The 21,437-nt window shown below is 43.1% G+C and overlaps 1 protein-coding gene across 6 annotated transcripts in view; it reads right to left on the reverse strand.

Moving 5' to 3' along the window:
* Positions 1 to 21,437, reverse strand: part of LRRC27 (leucine rich repeat containing 27) — an 81,726-nt gene that overhangs the window by 10,395 nt on the left and 49,894 nt on the right. For all 6 annotated transcript variants that reach the window (XM_025208826.1, XM_025208823.1, XM_025208825.1 and 3 more), the window contains exons 8-9: positions 15,085 to 15,181; positions 4,810 to 4,925 (exon numbers count right to left, since the gene is read on the reverse strand). In XM_025208826.1, coding sequence (XP_025064611.1) covers positions 4,810 to 4,925; positions 15,085 to 15,181 — 213 coding nt within the window. The remainder of the gene's footprint in view (positions 1 to 4,809; positions 4,926 to 15,084; positions 15,182 to 21,437) is intronic.

Genomic DNA, 21,437 nt, shown 5'->3' on the forward strand with positions numbered 1-21,437 from the left:
AACACCGCCCCTCTCTTGGGACTCTTGAGGCCCACTCTGGGCCTTCTCTAAAATAATCTAGTCCACTTTGGGATGTCCTCTCGAGCCACCGGTCTTTTAGGCCCACCGCACTACTAACCTCTTGTTGGCCGGGCGCACTGTGCTGCTATCCCCTTTTCCTAGGGACCACCGCAGCACTGCCCTTCTCTGGGGCGCTGTGCTGCTAACCCCTTTGGTCTGGGTCCACCGCAGCACCCTGCCCCTGCCCTGGGTTTTTCCATAGTGCTAGTCTGTTACCAGGCTCACTACGCCCATCCTGGGCTTCTCAATCTGGCCACTCTCGGGCCTCTCAAACATTGACCCTCTTGGGCCTCGCAATGGTCCCCCTTCTCTGGGACTTTCCGGGCCCCGCTGGGCTCCTTAATAATACCGCCCCCTGTTTGGGGCTCTCTATGCCCAGCCTGGGCTTCCTAATAAAATCGCCCCTCTCTTGGGACTTGCTGTGCCCACATTGGGGCTCTTTAAATGCCCCTCTCTGGGCTGGGGTCTACACACCCCGCAAGTTGCGCCCCTCACTGGCGCTAGGGCCCCCACACCACTGTGGGTCCCTTTGAGGCCTCCTCCAACCCCTATAGCCTCACCCAAACCACCGGTGTAATACAGTAGAACACAAACATAAACTCAAGCCCCCTGGCTATAACCAAAACCCAAGGCACTGGGCCCTAACAACATAAGCCTCCTGGCTGTAATTTAACATCATTGCTCCAGCCTCTGGAGCTCTCACGAGCTATACCTGCTGTTAAGCTTTTTCTCCCATCTTAACTGCAGGAGCTCCAGCTCCTCTGGCTGCTGGCAGGGAACTGCTAGCCTGGCCTTGACTCTAGGCTTTATAGGAGCCAGGCCCTGCCCCCTACAGGCAGCTGACTCTTATTAGTTGCCCTGGCAACCCACAGCTGTACTCATTATCACTGATAGGGCTTCTCCCCAGCAGTTTTCCCCTCTCTAGGAGTGGGGGCAGCAGGATGCGCTGCAACACACTGCTATTGCAAAAGAGCCAATGGCATACTAGCATGTATTAACAGGAGCGTTGTGTACAAGTCATAGAAAGAAACTCTTACAGTTCATTCAGCACTTGTGATACCTCACCTGAAGTTCTATGTCCAGTTCAAGGAAACCACACAAAATGGAAGAAGTCCAGCAGAGAAGAAACAAATAACTAGAGGTCCAAGATTCATCAGAAAAGGTTTGAAGGACTGGATTTTTTAGTCTGGAGAACATAAGAGTGTAATAGACTATTCTCTCTGTCCTCAGGGGACAGACGTGGGTTTAATTTGCCACAAGGGAAATTTAGGCTTGATATTAGGAAGACTTTAACTATGAAGGTGGTTAAGCACTAGAATAGATTACTTAGACAAGCTGCAAAATCTCCATCCTTGGAGGTTTTTAAGAGCAGGTTAGACAAGCACTTGGCTGGAATGATTTAGGGAGGGATAATCCTGGCCCGAGCGGAGAACTGGGTATGATCAGGTATCTTTCTACAGGACTTCCGTCTGATACAGTGTTCAGGTTAAAGGGTATTATGGGGCGTGAATCAGAGCTATGTAGTAGGATCCTTTCAGAAGATGAAAAGTATTTAGTTAATAAGACAGCAGATTGTAGGACAAAAAAGAAGGGCCTTGTGGGTAAGTCAGGTAAGTCCTGAAATTTGTCCCATCTTTTTCTCTGCCACAGAGATCCTATGGATTGCTAATCAATAGGGGTGTGCGAAATGGGCTGTAGTCAGTTCAGATTCAGTCTGAATTGGGGGCAGTGATTTGATTCATTGATTTGGGTCACTGTCCCCAATTCAATTCAGCTGAATCTGAAACTTAAAATTCGATGCTGATTCGGAGAACCAGTGATTCAGCCACAGACACCGCTTTAAATGTTTTATCTGTCACAACCCAAGGGTGTGATTTTGTTTGTGCGCGCTTCGGCACTGCTAAATTATTTCCCGCCACTAGGAGCTTATTCCCACGTGGCGGCTAGCGATTGGCTTGCTAGCTGTATAAGAGGCTTGAGCGGTTTCCGCCCAAGTTGGAGAACTCTGAGGAGAACCTTCACAAGGGAGGACTCCACAACCATCTGGAGGAGGAGAACTTCACGTCTCGTGAAGATCTCTAAGCGTTGCGGAGCCTATCGAACCCAGCGCAGGCTACAGGGGTCTGATCAACCTCTGGCCTCTCCCCATCGCCGAACGATCCCTCGACGAACCCCTTCCCTGCGCGCAAGTTCCACGGAGCCTAGCAAACTTTGTGAGAGTGTATCCAGAGCTCTCTGCTTCGAGTTGTTTTCTTCGGTTGACACGACGGGCTCGCGTGTTTAGAGCCTTCAACCAGATTGAGCTAGAGGGTCGCGTGGAAGGAACTCTTGTCCGCCTCTCTTCTTTTCTATCTGTAACCGCAACCCAAGCAAGTTTTCCTGCTTGCACCGCGACCATCTTCGGTGTAAGTAAAATAATCTTTAATCAACCGCTAAGTGTCCATGCCTAATTCTAGCCCGCCGGCCTGCATTCCCTGACCCGGCGTGTCCGGGCTGCTAGCCACAGCCCACAGCGCGCCCCCAAGGGCCTCGGACCGCTCCCGGCCCGCACATTATCTACATACATTGAGGTACCAGGCACAGCTCATGAATGCTGCAATGGTGGGGCAGATGGAGCATCCTACAAGAGCACAGGGGGGCCCCCTGCATGCTCAGCCGTGAAACTGGAAGTGGACCCACTGCCAAGTGCACTGGAGGTCCCCTCCCCGGCTCGGTAATCAGTCATGGGGGGACCCTGGGTGCCTTTCCAGACCCAGGAGGCACCTGCCACCAAGCCAGGAGGGAGGAGGGGGGGCCCCCTGCGTGCTCCCTGGCAGACCCAGAAGTGGACCGGAATGCTTCTGGTCCACTTCCGGGTCTGCTGCTGAGAGCGCTGGGGCCTGTGGGACGCTCATCTGCCCCAGAATCTCAGCATTCATGAGCCGCCTGGTACCTTGAAGTATGTAGAAAAAACATTTAAAGCTGTGTCTACGTCCAAATCATCTAATCTTTCCGAACTGATTCAGAGGGTTCCAATTCAATTCAGAGAGATTAAAGGGTCTCCTGATTCAATATGGATTCTGAGATTCGGCCATCGATTGGGCCGAATCTTTGCCAAATCAAATCAGGGAGGGAAGCTTCACACTAATCAAGTATTTAGACCCAGCTTTTCACAAGTTGCCACTAACTTTGTGTTCATCCCTTTCTGGATTCCTAACTTGAAATGGCTATGGTCTCTAACTTGTAAAAAATACTGAGCACTCACACAGCAATTAAAGCAATGGGAGCTGTGCTATAAACATGGGGGCTGGGAGAAGAGAAGCTATAAAGCACTAAATGCCATGAAAAATCAGATCCTAAGTATCTCAACATGGGTACCCCAAAGTAGTGGACTTATTAACCATAGCCTTCTTTGCTTTGATTCCCCATGTATACAATGGAGTACTAGCACCATCTTAGAAGGTGGTGTGAAAAGAAAATAATGCTTGTGAAACACTGAGATACTATAGTAGTAAGCACCATAGAAGAGTCCATAGAAAACTTAAAATTCCTTATTCAGAGTGAGATTTGAAGAGTGATCATGTGGCTAGGTATTGAACATTAAGGATAAAGCGGAATACTGAAAAACTATTCTGTCTTTGAATACTTTGTGGCCTATACACTGAATGAAGCAGGAGTCTTAGAAAAGATAATGTTGGTCTTGTAATTAAAAATGGTATCATAATTCATAAACCAAATTGAGGTGTCTTGGATAACTTTAATTCTGCCATTCCTAATTCCTGAGTTCTTGATGTACAAATGTTACTTTACAACAAGTTTTCTGGTGTGCAATCATGTATACAATTAATTAGGCAAGGAAATTATAAATGGAGAAAAAAGAACTAAACTTGAGAGTCCTGAGAGCCTCATTGCTTTTAGGGTCTTGGCTTCACATCAGGCTTACAAATAAAGCTGATGTCTTTGTTTTAGGGATAGCAGGACATTTCAAATGTATATATGTTGTATATGGCTCTGCCCCCTAGTGGGAGATACTTAACATTTAATCAGCTGTTGTTAAGACAGAGGGCAGTATAGGCTGCCTTATGGACCTATTTTCTGCTTTCAAATTCTAGGAATCCTGAGGGATTTTTTGCACAGCAGCAGAAAGGGAAACTGTGTCTTCTTGCAGGTATCCATTACTACAGTGGGGATCAAAAAGAAGCCTCCATTTCCTCAAAACAGATGTTCATGAGGATGGTCTGGAAGGAGAGAACAGAAACAGCCAGTACTTCTGAAAGGCAAAAGTGCTAAGGGATAGTGTTGGGGAATCTCAGAGCAGCCAGCAAGTGAAATGTAGTGAAACCTATGGGAGGCCCGCTAACATAACAAGAATTGGAAAGTACAACTGAGCAATATGCAATCCAAGTAGCCAAGCAAACTACAGCATGTAAGGAATTCATTCCAAACACATTGCCCATAGCCATAAAACAAGGCGGATGCCGCTGGAATGTGAGAAGTATACTACAATTCAGTCCCATGGAAGGGAGTAACTATCTACTTAGTTATGGAAGTTAAGAACGAGTCTATATATTTTACTATGTTACCAGGTGCCAGCAGGTTGATTTGATAAGGATACAGGAGGTTTGGGGGTGTGATTTGTTTGTTTGGTTTTTGTATCTGTGTGTGTCACAGGACAGCAAAATACTCTATTTATACCTTTCTAAGGAAATAAAAGGATTTCCCAAATAGTACTAAAAACAAATAATAAGCTCCAAGTATTTAAGCACTAACCTTATACCTTCAGGATCTGCATTTAATTTCAACAGTTTCATTTGTTCACTTTTTTCAAGTGTAGGTTCCTTTTGTTTTTCATATCCATCTGTAGCATATGGTGCACTATTTGATATCTAAAAAGAGTACAACATAATATGATACTAGCACATTTTGTAGAAAGGCATCATAAATAAAAAAAACCTATTTCTGTACTGAGGAAGGGAATGGGGTGGGAGGTTTGTTTTTTTTTTAATTGAGTCCAGTGATCAGAGCAGTTGTTTCTGCAAATCATTTTTTTTCCTTTAATGGTTAAACTTTTCTTATTCAATGACTGGTGGTTATTTCCCACAATATAAATAGCAAACATTTTATATTCAAACAGTCAAACGTGATAATGAAAGGCACTATGAAAAACCTTGGCAAACACTGTGATAATACTTCCCGTTTATTTACCTCCTTTTAATTTAGTATAGAAATTATTCTGTTACTATACAAGGAGAATTAGGTGCAGTGCATTCTTCAGTGCATCAAGAATCAAAACTGGAGAAAGGAAAGTATGATTTGAGTAGCAGTTTCTGTGGATCATTTTGGCAATTCTAAACAAATTAAATTATCATATAACAGGAGATTTTCAAAGGCAAAAAGAGTAGTTTGGATCAGAGTACTTTGTAAATCAGTGGGAGCAGAGTGCTTAATTGAGTGTAAAATATACAATCTTCCAGAAAGAAAAGTTGTTTTAATCTCTTCAAATATGGTAAAATATTATTGGTCTGTATTAAAACATCAAGATTAATTTTAAAACAAATCTTGGCTACAGACCAAAACAGTAAAACAATTAATGAACTGAAAAATACAAATAGTTGTCAAAACTTAATATATTAACAAAGAGAGAAACTTTTAAGATGATAATTAATCATGCTTAGGTCGATGGCAAAACTCCTATTTTATTCAATAGGGCCAGGTTTTAATGCTATGCTTTCATCATCACTAGCCCCACACACACGCGCACGCACGCCCGCATGCACACACGTGTGTTTATTCTTTTAAATTGTGTGTGTAAACTGAACATTTATGAAGGTGACAGTCTGGCTGAATGGGAGGATGATATCCTTTCTTTATCCATGTAACTGGTACAGAATAAGTGGCAATATTACAAGGTGCCTCACATAATGTAGTCAATACTCTTGACGAGAAGAATTCACATTTTCCTAATTAATGAATTAGGAAATATAGGAAATCCTTCTTTCCTCTGTATTCTGGGTAAAATCATCGCTTAACTGAAGTAAATGGCAAAACTCCCATTGGCTTCAGCGGGACCAGGGTTTAACCCTGAAGTGTGTAACCAATGCACTTGGTATAGTCATTTTTTGTATATAAAAAAATATAGCCCATGTCTGGAAACTGGTACAGTACAGTGGTGCTCAACTTTTTTGGCCAGCAGGCTGGTTGGGCAGTACCTGGACTAGTTGTGTAAGGAGTGACCTAGAAACCTCTACTCGAAGACGAAGCAGAAGAGAATGCTATGTGAAAAATGCCCATCTGCAATGATAAGGAGGAGACAGTCCTAGATAAAGGGGGCTTGAAAACAAAAGAAGAAGCAGAGTACTGGGTTAAAGGGCTCATTAAAATACTAAAAATCATGCCCCTAGGTGGGGAAGAAGTATGCTAATGAAACACACATGTATGTAAATGAGATACATAGCTAAAACACAGGTATAGAGACATGCTCAGTAAAGAACTTCTTGCGTCACTCACTTATAACCAATCAGCAAACAAGCCCGCTTGTGAAAACTTGAAAACTCCTGTATAAAAGATGCTTAGAAATAGTGATCTGGTGTGCTTGTTACGTGAATTATTCCGCTTGCACCTTTTATTGCTAGCAATAAACCTTCTTTGTACTTTCACCCCTGGTATCATTATTGGTCTTTGCATACCGGGCACAGACTTGAGCTGGGGCACAACAGTTGCAGGAGGGAAAGGGGGGGGGAGGTGGTAGCCTGGCCCCAACCCAGCTGTAGGGGGAGAGGACCTGGTGCACTCCTAACTGCAGTGCAGGGCTTGGAGCATGGGACTTTGGCAATGGGAGAGGGTGGGCATACTAATCAGTGCCACTCCCCCACTGCCAAATTTTGAAACCAGTTCAGAGCTCTGTGGGGTGGATGTCATGGCTCCATGGGCTACACTTGACACCTGGGTCAGAGTTTCAGCACCCTAGATATTCTATAACATCAGTTCTGAACGCGCCATAATGCCAGTGTTTATACCTCATTTCAAATCCCCTCCAATGAAATACATACATTATTTCTGGAGTTTGCAAATGGCTCAGTGTTTATTGGCTGCCCAGAGGCCTAATAAAGTGAAAATTCTGCCTACTTCAGAAGGCCAAAAGAGGAAAAAAGAAAGAAACTCTGTCCTAATAAGATGTAAAGCTGTGTAGAGACAGAATAACTTGTATTAATTATCTGACAGTCTGCTTTACACTGCAGCTCTTTATCCCAAACATTGGTTTCTCAGCTCTTGCCTGTTAGGGTCACGAAGCTTCTGGGACTTCCTGCAGACGCATGACTGGAGTAGCGGCATGATACTAAGGAGCGAACTTGTTTGCTTTTTAAAAAGCAATCAGAAGAGATGTGTAGAACACTGTTTCCTCTACCAGAGTCCGGCTATCCCTAATGGCACTGGCTTCCTGAGTCAGCCTCCACATTTTCTTTACCTCAATTGATTGTATTGCTCACTGAATGAGAAAAAGAATTTGTCCTTGTTTTGGGACATTACAAAAATGCACAGAACATGGTCAGTAATTCCTCCAAACTTATTCGCATGACCCTGACTGGCATATGGGGAAGAGGCCAGGGTCAGGTAGTTGCATAATGTGAAATAGAGCATATCAAATCCACTTTCAAGTGACAGGTAACCCCTAAGAATAAAGTTTCAGAGGCTCCATAGCCTATACAACATATAGAAAGCTATGGGGCAGTATTTAGAATGCTAACTAGTACTAGCTAAGCCTTTATATTCATATCTATATACTATGACTTAAAAGTAAAGAACCTTCAAATATGGCATAGGTTTGTGGTTTGTTTTTTTTTAAGTCCTTGTTTCTTTTAAAGAAAATAGATTAAAAAAAATAAATCTTCTACAACATGTAAATAATGACTTTAAAGAAAAAAAATCAATGACATTCAGTATAAAAGTCTGAGATAAAAGGAGATTTATTGCAAACATATTTAGCTGATGAAGGCCTCTCAAATCTTCTAGGCTGTTTCTTTATTTTCATAAAATTCTGTGGGGTAATAAAATTGTTCTGAGCTCACTGTAATAGACGTAGAAAAAATGGCTCGTATTTTAAAAATGTTAAATTTTCATTGAGAAATGTAATTGTTTGTGTGCATTAAATCACTGGCATTCTGAAAAGGACCAAATGTTTTAATAACAGAAAAATTAAGGGACAAATGTTAGACAATATTTTTGTTGCAAAACTGAAAGAGTGATAGTAAACATTTTAAAAGTACAATATAAACACATCTGCTTTTGTATCATACACTTAGGTTCTTCCTTGGCTAGATTACAAATACAAATTTAGTTAATTAATTAGGCATCCTTTAATATTACCTTTCCTAGAAAAGGTTTGCTGGAGTTGCATAATGATTTTGCTTGTCAATTCTGCTAAGTTAATTATGGCTAAAATAATGGTGCTGGATTTGACATTGATATAGATAAAACACACATTTTTAATTAATTGTTGGATTCTATACCTTGCGTTTCTACATTTTTGTTGGATTTAGTTGTCATAGCACTTATACAAACATTAAAAACTGGAATTATCACAGTTAATACTTGCACTGTATCCCTACCTTCACTTGCTTAAAGAGAACCACATTCAATGGACTATGTGACCTCATGAGGTCCATTCCAGCCCTACTTTACTAATGATCAATCTGGACAAAAAACATTTCAGAAAGGTGTCTCATTTCTTGGGAAGAAAGAGAAGGAGGAAGACCAGAATAGCCAAAAGTTATGTGAGATGTAGAAAACATTCATTCTGAGCTTGGATTTGAAACCTGTGCTTAATTATCAAACTTTATACAACTTTTATCTCCTCCTCTCATGTGTTACATTGGACCAATGGATATTTAATTATTTATACCAGATTTAATAATTCAAACAGAAATGACTAAAAGAAAGTAACCTAGTAGACTGACTGTAGACCAACTTGCTTGAGATATGCGAGATCCAGGTTCATGACTCCACTCCAAATCTGGGTCTCCTGAACCCCCATCAAAGCCCTAAAATGGCTATTGATAGCCAACTGAGCTATAGTTGCATACACATACACTAATTTTTCACCTTCCACCCAGTACATTCAGAAATCTTATTGTTCCAAGTCAGATTTTGAAACCCTTTTTTTTGGCGGGTGGGGCAGTAGAAGTGGGAATCTTTGTTTTCCAGCCAACCCCACCAAAAGCTTTGCTGGTTCAGTAGTCATACAGCTTAACTTTTCAACAGAGCTCAGGGTTTAAAGACACTCAGAAATTCATCATATGGGTCAGAAAGCTGACAAGTATTTTGTTCTAATCAACTCACTTGGTTAATGTGGCTAAATTTTTGTTCATAAACTATCTGTTAATAACAGAGGTGTAACTAGCAAGTTTTATGGAGAGGAGGGGAAATTGCTGACCACTAGCTTGTTGGGGGTCTGTTTTACCTGCTCCTTAGATTCAAGGATCCCAGCTGCTGCTGTCACGGTATAGGACTGTTGCTGCAGTGAGGGCTCCCTGGGTCTTGCCATCTTAACACCCTGTCTAAATCAGTGTCTAGGAAAGTGCCCAGCTCACCCACCCCTAGGAACACTACTATAGAGTAACTTGGTATTTAAGTCATATTGTTAATTATTTGAAAGTTCGTCAGTGCTTTTCAAGTTGTGATTGAGTCCCTCACCATTCTTAATAGGTTAGGTAAGAAAGGCCTGTTTTGTCCTTTCAAAGAGCAATGCTTATAAGTCTTGGAAAGATCTTTCCAAAGTAAGCATTACTAAAATCTAATTGATTTAGGGCAAAGGCTTTACATTAATGAAAAGGTATATAGGTATGCTGTACAACAAACTGAATTCCAGAAAAACACGTTTACATGTGTGTGGAGGAGTGTTGCAGTATGCTACTTATGACATCATTGAATATAGCAATTAACAAAGGGGAACATTAAAAATAAAAAAGATATAGACTCACATACTGCACAATACACCCTGAAAGCGGTTTATCATATATATCTCACCAGATTCAATACTGACATGATTAAATATTACAAAAGCTGTAGTTCTTGGTTAATTCAGCTATTTTTTCATTGTAAAAAAAGATGAGTCATCCACTGAATTGGACCTTAGCTTAAATAACTAGAAAGGAAACAAACATCACCCATGTTCACTTAAACAGGATCTCATCTCTAGTAAAAAAATGGGTTCACTGGTTCATGAGGGAATGCAAAAGCTCTGGCATCCATCTTTAAATCCTTGGAGGATTGGGAATAATCAATTTCTACATATCAGTTTTTTGTTCAATTTTTAAGGCATAGAAATGTTCTACAGCTTTCCTCAGAAAAATATAAACAAGAAGGCTTGAAATAAAGCCTAACAAGTGCTATAGCTCACTACAGGCAATTTGGACCTATAATAAACTGGTATAATCTTGATTGTAAAAATGTTTAGTTCATAGTTTTATTTTAAATATTACAATTTTATTTTAAATATCACTGTTCATGAGTGAGTCTAATTTCCATGTTTCTGCAAAAAGTCAACCAACCGGAATGCAAATGCTAGAACTATGCAAGGATCATTTACGGTATTATCAATAACCGTGATAACAGAAGAGGATTAAAAAGACAGGTTCCTGTTGGTTTCATGTGATAAAAAGGTGTTTATCGATATTTGTCAGAAATACCAAGCTAAATCAATACTGTACTCGCAGTTTCAAGCTTATAAGCAGGTCTTTAAATGCAAAATAAAAGGCTAAAAGTAGGGACCAAATCTTATTTGTTTTATTCACATTATTATTTCTTCATCAAGGGAAATCAATGGGATTTTTTATGGGAGAAAGATGGAAAATGTTATAAAAACTTCTATAAAATTTAAAAAATGTGTTTACTGTGCTCCTTCAAGAAACTACTGTCCTCCTTACACTTGAAATACTAGCATTTATTATAAGTCATGAACATCTAGATCACTAATATAAAATAAAGTATAAGCAACTGATTCATGTATTCAGAAATACTTGTGGCTATTTGTGAGGACTTGACTTGAAATTTTTGCAGAAAGCACATACTTTCATTTAGCAAATATGTACATAATACACAATATGCAATAAATGTAAAACTGCTTCCACTCTAGTATATGATTGCCAGTAAAAATGGGCAAAATAAAAAGTATGGAAAAATATTACATACAGCCATTTACATACTTTTAAGTTAGATGTTAGTTATGGAACTAATGGACCCTATTTACTCGATCATTGTGTAACAAGGGAGCTTAGTAAAGTCACTGCTATGACTATGGTAAAGTTAAACTATTTTTGTAGTTGTGATGTTTCTGGTAATATGATACAACTAACTGTTTCATTTGCATAATGGAGTTAAACAAAAAATATTGTTCTATTTAGTATTTAGCTTAGGCTGTTTCTACTTCACCCCCAGAACTCAGGAAAGGCACTTGTGCCCGATAACTTCTCTCCCAAGTGTATCACTGCTCCAATAAAAGATATTACCAAAAAGCCTTGCTATTACCATAACATGCATATATGATTCTACAGTGCCCTCTTGTGTTTTATATATACATTCAACTATGTCTACCTAAACACAAAATTTAGAGCATAAAATATGTACTTATACACTGAAAAAAATAGTGAATACAACACTTGAGCTCACGAACTGGATAACCGTTTTTCTTTGTATTTATACAGCTTGGGAAAGACAAATCAGGAATTGCTTGTGACAAGTAAATATGCTGTTATTTATAAATGTGTTATTCTCAATGGTCAATTTTCAACCATTTTTTAAACAAAACTACAGTCTTAAAAAAACAACAACAAAAAACTCCAGCCTAAAGATTAGCTAAAACAAAGACATTCCCATGTAGAGAGAAAAACACATTATATCTACTCTCTGATGGATAAGATGAACACCCTTGAATTAAGTGTCCATTATTGCTTAAGTCAGAATTCCCATAAGTACCATGTGAATGTACATTAGGATTTAACCCATTATTGCTCCTAGTGGTTATATGTATTCATTCTTACTTGGTTTGTTCATACTGATCTTGCTAGTTTGGATATCCTGAAATTGCTTTTGCTGCTGGAAACTAGAACATTAGAATGGGAATTTGACTTACTAAGGTCACTGGATAAACTCCAGTTTTTTATCCAATGACTTCAGTGGATGTTGGAGGATTTTGTCACTCGTCCCTTAGCTAGCATGCAAGCAAGACACTTACGAACTGCCTATCTTCTGTGCTCCCAGATTCACTTAAGAAAGAGGGGGTTACCCTGAAGATCTACCATTGCAATTTTAATGGCTTTGGTCCTGAATCAGGGATGACTTTTTTTTTTTTTAACTTGTGGAAGAATTTGGCCTGAACCAGTTTCACATAAAGCAGTGTCACACTTACAATTGCTTTCAGCCCAGAATTTTCACTTGTATAAAGGAACATTAAACAATTCAACAACCGTCTAAAATATTATGTACACTTACCATTTCTTGAATCAGAAACTATTTATAGAGATCTGACATCTGCTCTGCCTGTTTGCAATAGTAACCTTCTTCCTTAAAAGTGGAACTGTTTTCAGCAAAATGAAAGGCTGGAGACAGTGCCTGATTTTAAATTTGCCCTTGTATTATTCAGCTTAGTGGCAGAGATTATACCAGGGCTGGGCAAAATACAGTCTGTGGGCTGAATTCGGCCCACCAGGCAATTCCATCCGGTCCATGGGGCCCCTCCATAAGCTCTGGCCTTGTGCTGCCCCTCTCAAGACAGCACATCCCTGCAGATCTGGTTGCTAAGCAAACCCCCAGCTTGGCCTGACCCGCCCCAGCCCTGAGCCGGCTAGAGACAAGAAGCCTTTGCCTGGCAGAACTTGTGCCTGGTCACCCCAAGGCTGTTTCCAGACTCCCTGCCTGTGAGCCTGGAAATGGAGGTGAGAGCCCCACCAGCACAGGGCCAGGGACTCCCACTGGGGGGAAACGGGTGGAAACATGGGGTGCGCTCGCTGCAGGAGTGCGGGAGCTGTGTGCTATGGGGCTGGAGGGGGACTGGCCCCACTCGCTGCCATCATGTGCAGCTTCAGGGACTTGCACACTCTAGGGACTCCAAGGACCTCCCCCCCCCCCCACCTTCCACACACACACCCCCCAGCCCCCATCGTACCCACACATGTACCCACCCCCTGCCACCCCCCCACCATACTCCCAAACACACTCCTCCACATCCTCCCCCTGCCACCATACCCACATCTCTCACACACCCCCACACAACATACAAGGGTAAGACTATATTTTGAGCTCTTATGCAATCGCCTCTAGATACACTATGCATACACACATAAATTAGGACAAAACTATTTAAAAAAAAAAAAGTTGTAGTAGATGTTTGATTTTTTTTAGTATATGATTTAGGTTTTTTTCTAGTTTCAAGATGATACCCCCCCCAAAGGAGTACTGATGGGGCTAGGGGAGGGACTTCTGGTGGCAAAAGTCAGGGATTAGGGGTGGGAATTCTAGTCCCAAGATGGCGGCAAGGAGGCGGGGCACCTGTTAAGGGGAGGGGCTACCCTTGTGCCCCTTGACAGCTCACCAAAACTCGTTAAGTGGCCCTCCAGCCAAAATAATTGCTCACCCCTGCATTATACTATGTTATTGGCTTAATGATAACAAGTATTCCTGGAAGCACTGACATATTTAGTAATATAACATAGCTTATTTTCCAGAGTATGAAACTGAGAGAATAAAAAAAGGTTTAAGACACATGGAACAAGGAATAGTACTGAGAGTAAAATATTACTATATGTTGTTATAAATGGAGTAATGTTAAATTATTTTCTTGTTTAATTTAGAGTAGGGCCTCCTTGTGTTAAGCACTGTACACACTTTTATTTTGCATTCTAAGCAGATGTGACATAGGGTAAAAGGAAAACAGTCACAGAGAAATGAACTAAAACTAAATTTGTTTGTGTCTCTTTTTGCTTCTTTATAATTTAGAAAGAAGGCTTGAAAAATGTTTGTTCTCTTTTATCTGTACTTTAGAAATGCAGGGTTTATCTATTCTTGCTGAGCATATCAAAGAAATGTATTGTGAATTCCCTTTTTACCAGGTTCATTTAGCACTGCTAAATTGATGTAAAAAAAATCAAGAAACTTGTCAAAAATCTTTTTTCAGTTGTGCCTCATTTAGAAGGACATCATTTATTTTAACTCACAATGTATCTATGTTATCCCCATAGGTTCAGTGATGAAAAATTAAGGTAGAAACAAACAATCATGAAACTGAAGCTGAAGAATTCATCTTGCAGCATTTTAGTTTCCTAAATGAATAATCTTGCTTCCTTCCAGTTTGTGACATTGTCATGTTCTGTTTTCATTGTTACATTTGAAAACAGGGCTGTGCATCGTTCATCTTTCCTGCAATGTCGTTTTTAAACAAGACAAGAATTCCTAATCTAAAGAAGCAAGAATTTATAATTTGCTGCTTTGGGGAAGATTTCTCAGCCCTTCTTTGTGATAAGCAAATAAGGATACAAACCCGTTTTTTCTACCACATTAAGAATCTTTTAAAAGTGAGATGCTCCCTTCTGGTGCGCCAGAATTTACAGACTCCTGGAAGAACCATAAGAACCAACCTACATCAATTGCAGTTTGGCAGAGGCAACATCTCAAATTGGAGGCGTTAAATAATTTGAAAAACATGTTTAAACATAAGCACTTCTGTTTTAACGCCTCCAAGTAGCCTGATTATTGGAGTCACTACAAATTTGGAATAGCTGTTTGCAGGATCTGGCAACTCCTACATCACACATGGGACCACATCACTTCTTGCAAGAGCTATGGTCCATACAGATATTTCACATGCAGCCTGTAGGGTCTAGGCTTCTTGAAGTGGTAGCATTTAGTTTCTTTTTTTCCTATTTAGTCACATACTCATCCTTAGAAGCCTTTTATCCAAATGTATTGTCCACTAATGAAAAGCTTTCAGAGATGCTTGTTAATGGGCTACTTGCTTGATCTAGTGAGCCTCCTTGTGGAAGTTCTACTACATACCATGTCTGCATTTTCAGTTGAAAACTTGAACTGAACTTCTTTTTTTTCCTTCATCAATTTAGTTTGGTTTCTCCATTCTTGAAGCATTTCTTTATCTCTGAAAAGGTTAATTTTTTATCAAATTTTTAAATCACATTATTAAAAAAAAATATATTATCACTTCTTTTTACCTGCTGAACTAGGTTGCTATTGAACAATATGTGAGGCAAAATATATACGTCCAAGGAACATTTTCATGAAGCATTAACATTGTAATGGAAGATCAGTACTTCAAAGGAATACCACAGCATGCTGCAGCAACAGAGGAGTATAAGAGCAAAAAGATTCAAATTCAAAATTGAAACAAATAAGGAACTAAATTGCTCAGAGGATTTACAGGCCACATAGCTTCTATTTTTAGGGTCCCTGGCACACATTACACTTGTGGCATTAATTATGTCATGCATGGCAAAGGCGTTCCATGTGCACCCAATTTAAGATCAAATGGCAAAAATGTTCCACATACAATGTTTGTACGGGACCTTATATCAGTTGATCGATTGGTTGGTTGTCAGAATCAGCCCTGGACAGCCCAGTCTCCAGCCCACGGTCACCAACAATCTTGTCAGCAGTGGCCAGGAGCAGCCCCAGTTCTCTAGCTGGCTCAGGGCTGTCCTATGGGCTGTGAGTGCCAGGCACGGGCTCAGAGGCTCCCAGCAGGGGCAGACAAAGGGCTTCCCCTGCTGGGGACTTTAAACCATGGGTGCAGGTTTAAAAGTCTCCAGTGTGGGAAGCCCTTCAGCAACTCTGCCAGGAACCTCTGGATCCCTGTGCCTGGCAGCCCCATTGGAGCTGCCAAGTGCATGGTTTATAGTCCCACTAAGGGAAGGCTTCAAACCAGCTGGGCAGTGGTGTGACTGGGCTTGAAGAATTTTATGCCTCATCCCAAACATCATACCTCCTGCCATGCCAGACATGCATGACAGGAGGCACAGTGGTTGGGATGGGGTATAAAATTCCTCCAAGCCCAACTGTGCCATTGTTTTAATGGCTGCCAGGGGCCCAGATAACTTTAATCTGGCTAGGTGAGAGCACTAAGTAAAGATGAGTTTACTGAGATATAAAGAGTATTGGGCAAGAATGTTGCCGAGGTTACTTAAATTTGACCCCTCATATTTTCTAGAATTTCTCAATAGATGGCTTTAACTAATGTCTTATCTAACTTTGTCTTTAATATCTGCAATGAAGATTTTATTGTTAAAGTCTTTCCTAGTAAAGTATCTAAGTTAAGCTTTTCCTTCCTTAGTTCCCATCTATTTCTCCTTGGCCACCATTGCCTACCTGACATTATAAATGAAGTAACTATCGTCTATCATTTACCCGAATCCAAGATTACTCCGAATTTAAGATGATTCCCCCAATATTTAGATACAAGCCATGGAAAATGTATTAAATTTGTTATAATTTTTCCTGTCATGTAATGTTTGAATGGTTCTCTTAAATCTTACCCCCATCACCACCATTGCTGTAGTCGGGGTGAGCAGTGGCAAGGTGTAGTGGGGTGGGGGGCTGGCAGCAGCAGAGTCAAGTGGACTGATCCCTGTCCCTTGTCATCTGTCCCCCCAACACTCACCTGCCTGGCTGCCTGCCTGCCTTCCCCGCAGTGCTTGCACGCCCCATTACTGTCCTTGCAGTACCTGTAAACCCTGCTGCCTGCCCCCCGCCACTTGACCTCCTCCCTGTACCTGTACCCTCTGATGCTTGCACCTATCCCCCCCACCACTTACTCCCTCTTCTGCTGCCCTCTCTGTAGGGCCCTCCCCCCAGCTGCCTGCCCTCTGCATCCCTCCTGCACACCTATGATTATGTTCTCCTTGCAGCTCTGGCTTTTGCTGGGGTCCCACTCTGGCCTGGGGCAGGGAACATGGAACAGGTGCTGCCTCTGGCTCTAGCCCAGCCATGTAGCAGCCATTGTGGAGACGGCAGCTTCTAGCCACGGCTAGAGCTGCCACTACTGCTGCTCCTGTGTGGTCAGGCTTAGGCCAGATGTAGCACATGCTCTGTGCTCCCTGCCCTAGGCTGAAGTGGGGCTCCAGTAGGAACCAGAGCTGCAAGGGGAAGGTAAACAGTGGCAGGGAATAAAGGTAAGGGGAGTAGAGGCTGCAAGGAGAGAGGGGACATCAGCTGCGGCTCCAACTCTGCCTGTGGGCTCAGTGTTAAAGTTGGAGCCACAACTGCTTCCTCCTTATGCCTCCACAACTTGTTCTCTTATCTAGGATGAAGGGCTCTCCCCACACCCTCAGCCAGTGTTGAATGGGGAAAAAAGCCTTGTCTTAGATTCCAGTAAATACAGTATATTGCACCTTGGAGGAACTTATCAACTTTTTATCATCTCTACCAATGGTTCTCAACCTTTTGCACCTTACATCCCACCTATGTAAGGTAAAAAAATCTTGGTCCCATCAGTCAATGAGTGCAGCGGGGTCCCCCAGAGGTTAGTCGAAGAGTGGGGGGCTGAGGGGCAGGCAGCAGCCAATCGAAGCACACAAAAGCAAAACTAGAAGTATGCTGTGGCACTTTCGGTTTCGCTGCCGTGACCTGTCTCACCTAGAGGACCTTCGCATCCCATCAGTGGGATGTGTCCCACCAGTTGAGAAACCCTAATCCATACCAAACTCCTTTAACATCTCTTCCAGTCTTTTCAGATGATGTTCCCCAAATTCCTTTAATTTCTATTGTTTTCTCTACATTTTACTCATGGGCCACATCCAGACATGCAGGCATGTGTGGTTTGTGGTGCCACAAGTTTCTTTGTGGCACCACAAACTGCATATGTTGCATATTAAACTGTGTGTGGCACTACTGATTTTTAGTGCTGGGGGCAACATTTGCTACCAGGATTCCTGAGAAGCTGGGAAGTGGGGAACGGATGGGGAACTGCTGGCTAGGGTCTGCTAGGCCTGCTGCCTGCTCCCCTGTCTCCATATACCACTCCTCAGCTGGCTGGAGTACACTGTGCCTCAACGTGGGGGTTGCCTGTGCCCCAGCCAGTCCTCTCACCCTGCAGCACATGGAGCAGTGGAACAATGCGTCCCACTGCAAACTACACAAGCAGGGGTGTGCACTGCAGGACAAAGTAGCGGCACAAATTTGTGCCACTACTATTTGTGCTGCTGCAAACACATGCCCCTGCTTATATGGACACAGCCATGGATTTCTACATTCTGTCAAACTGTCAAAAACTAACCGTGAATAGGGCTGAAAATGAAGCTGTAGAGATGTCATGGTACCATACATTACTTTTATCCAGGTCCCTTTTCCCTTTTGCACCATATGCAGAGGTGGAAATGACATAAGAGCTACATTTAGTTTCTCAAACCAGAGGATGTCCTTGCACTGAGCTGATCTCTCCAGGATTGCACATGCTGGCTTTAGGGCAAGCTTGTGCCGGTAGTGAAATGCAAAGCAACTGCCAGTCTGGAGAATCTGAATCATATTTCCTGGCCTGAAAAGCTCAAATATGGTCAAAAGGAGATGAAGTATAATGATAAGCTGCATGAATGACTGGAGATATTTAGCAAGAATTTTATTAGTTCCATGATTTTTGTTTGAATTTTTAAAAAAATATCATTCAAGTTATATAATTTGTTGTTACTACTTCACCATGTCTAGGAACTATGGAATTTTTAAGGATCAGTGACCAGATATAACATTCTACTTTTACATGAGATATGTACACATGCCTCCAAAAACAATGCTGTCATTCTGAAAGCAAGACCAGGGCATAAAATCCAGCACATATACATATGCCAGCTTAATTGTGGGAGGGAGTTAAGACAGAAACAAATTTTCAAAATATATTTCTGATTTCTCCAAATGGCAACATATTAGTTAGGATCAATTAATAAACTACAGGACTAAATGGCTCATTTACTAACATCAGTCTAAATCAAGGCCTTAGTAATCAGATCATAGGTGGTCTAGCCTACTGGTTAAGCCACTGAGGGAAGACAGGATCTGGGACCCAAATAACTGTCTGGAGGGAAATTCAAGGGGACAGTCCAAAACACAGGCCAAGGTAACTGTCTTGGAATCAGATGCTGAGTTACCAAGTCCAAGAGACAATCACTAAGCCAAAGTCCAAGAGCAGAGCCAAACCAGGGTAAAGAATCAAGAGGTTTACCAAAGCAGATCAGGGTCAGAACTGCTGGCTAGCACAGGAGTCTGCTGCCACAGCTTGGTCTACATGGGTGGGTGGCACTCCCAGCAGCCAATCAGGAAGCTAGCCAGTTAATTAGCTGGGGCAGAACTTGTCAGCCAGAGACCCAAAGAGGTTGGCTGGCTGTCCAGGCAATTAACCCAAGCTGGGTTGCCTGATTAACAGGGATCTGGGGTTTCTGTTCCCATAGGAAAATTGAATAAAACACAGATTTTCCCCTTTACCGGGGAAACCACGGATTTCTCATTTTAGCAGAGAAACCCGTGGATTTTGCAGTTTTGCGATGAGCCCTCTGCAGGCTGACAGAGTTCCAGCGTGTAGGGGGCTGGATGGAGTGGGAGGAGGACAGTCAGGCATGGGGAGCAGTTAGGCAGCCTGGAGAGCAGCTCCAGCAGATAAGTGAGAAGGCGTGGGGGTGGGGGGAATTGAAGCCCCAAAGGGAAGGAGGGAGGGAGTTGGGTAGGCTTGGGGCTAGGGCTGCTGCCCAGCTGAGCAGTGTGTGGGGCTCGGGGCCTGGGGCCATAATGCATGGCTGTAGGGCCCTTGTGGAGAGCAGGAAGGGGCCGTGGGTGGCTCGTTTTGGGGCAGAGAGGCCGGGAGGAGGCAACTCCCCGCCGCTGCACACACTCTTATGGGCAGGGGGAACCCGTGCCTCCCAGATCTGTGTGCGGGGTGGAGGCGGGTGCAGGCTATTTCCTGTGAGCTTGGGCTCCTGTTCTGCTGCCCTCCCCTGTGGCCTCCAAAGCCCAGCAGGTGCGACCCAGCACTGCAGGGCACAGCGGGGCTGCACAGAAAAGCTGCCTGCTTCTGTGAGCTCCACGTTTGCCCTGCCAACATGTCCCCTGCACATACAGCAGCAGTGAGGGGCAAATCCCTGCAATGCCACCCCTGCTGCTACCGTGCATACAGGGGACACATTGCCAGGGCAGTGAGGAACTTGCAGCAGCAAGGAGATCCCCTTGCAGCCCCACTGTTCCCTGCAGTGCTGGATTGCACTTGCTGGGCTGTGGAGGCCCCAAGGGAGGGCAGCAGAGCAGGAGCCTCAGCCCACAGCAGGCAGCCTGCACCTGCCCTGCGCACAGGTCTGGGGAGCACAGGCCCCCCCGGGAGTACACACCATAGTGAGGAGCCAGCACCACCCCACCTGAGCCTGCAACAAGCAGGCAGTGTGGGGGGAGCCCTCTGTTAGCCTTCTTGGCAACAAGGGCACACAGCTGACTCATATCCAGATTATTGTATACTGTAACCCCCAGGTCCTCCTCTGCAGAGCTACTGCTTAGCCAGTCAGTTCCCAGGCAGGCTGTAGCGGTGCATGGGATTCTTCCATTCTAAGTACAGGATTTTGCACTTGTCCTTGTTAATCCTCATGAGATTTCTTTTGGCCCAATCCTCCAATTTTTCTAGGTCACTCTGAATCCTAGCCATCCAGTATATCTCCTACACCCCGCAGCTTGGTGTCATCTGCAAATCTGCTGAGGGTGCAATCCATCCCATCTTCCAGATTAATGAATATATTGAACAAAACCGGCCCCAGGACCGACCCCTGGGGTACTCCACTTGATACTGGTTGCCAGCTAGACACTGAGCCATTGACTGAGCCTGTTGAGCCCAACAATCCAGCCAGCTTTTATCTACCTTACAGTCCATTCATTCAATCCATACTTCCTCAGTTTGTTTGCAAGAATGCTGTGAGAGATGATATCAAAAGCCTTGCTAAAGTCAAGGTATATTACATCCACTGCACTCCCTGCATCCACAGTTCACTCTTCCATCCTACCAGTGAATGGACGCGGAAGATGGCATGAAAACTGCATCAGAGAGACCAACTGGCGGCTTCGGCAGCGGTGTCTCGAGGCAGGCTTCGGCTTCCTGGACAATGACCTGCACATTACGATGAGGGACATGCTCAGTTGGGATGGGCTTCACCGGTCCCCCAAAGGTAAGCGTGTGTTTTCTTCTAGGTTGGCGGATCTCCTCCGGTGGGCTTTAAACTAGGCTCGTCGGGGGGAGGGGAAGATGAGGGCGGGGGAAGCTGTGGACCACCAAACCATGTGGCACCCACAAGGACAGCCCAGCCTGAAGAAAGAGAGCATTGGGAACCTGAAAGCCATGGGGAGGCCAGCACTACGGCACAGGTAAGAAATGAGAAGGTAAG

Source organism: Alligator sinensis, unplaced genomic scaffold (genome assembly GCF_000455745.1).
Source record: "Alligator sinensis unplaced genomic scaffold, ASM45574v1 scaffold195_2, whole genome shotgun sequence".
NCBI classification, from domain to species: domain Eukaryota; kingdom Metazoa; phylum Chordata; order Crocodylia; family Alligatoridae; genus Alligator; species Alligator sinensis.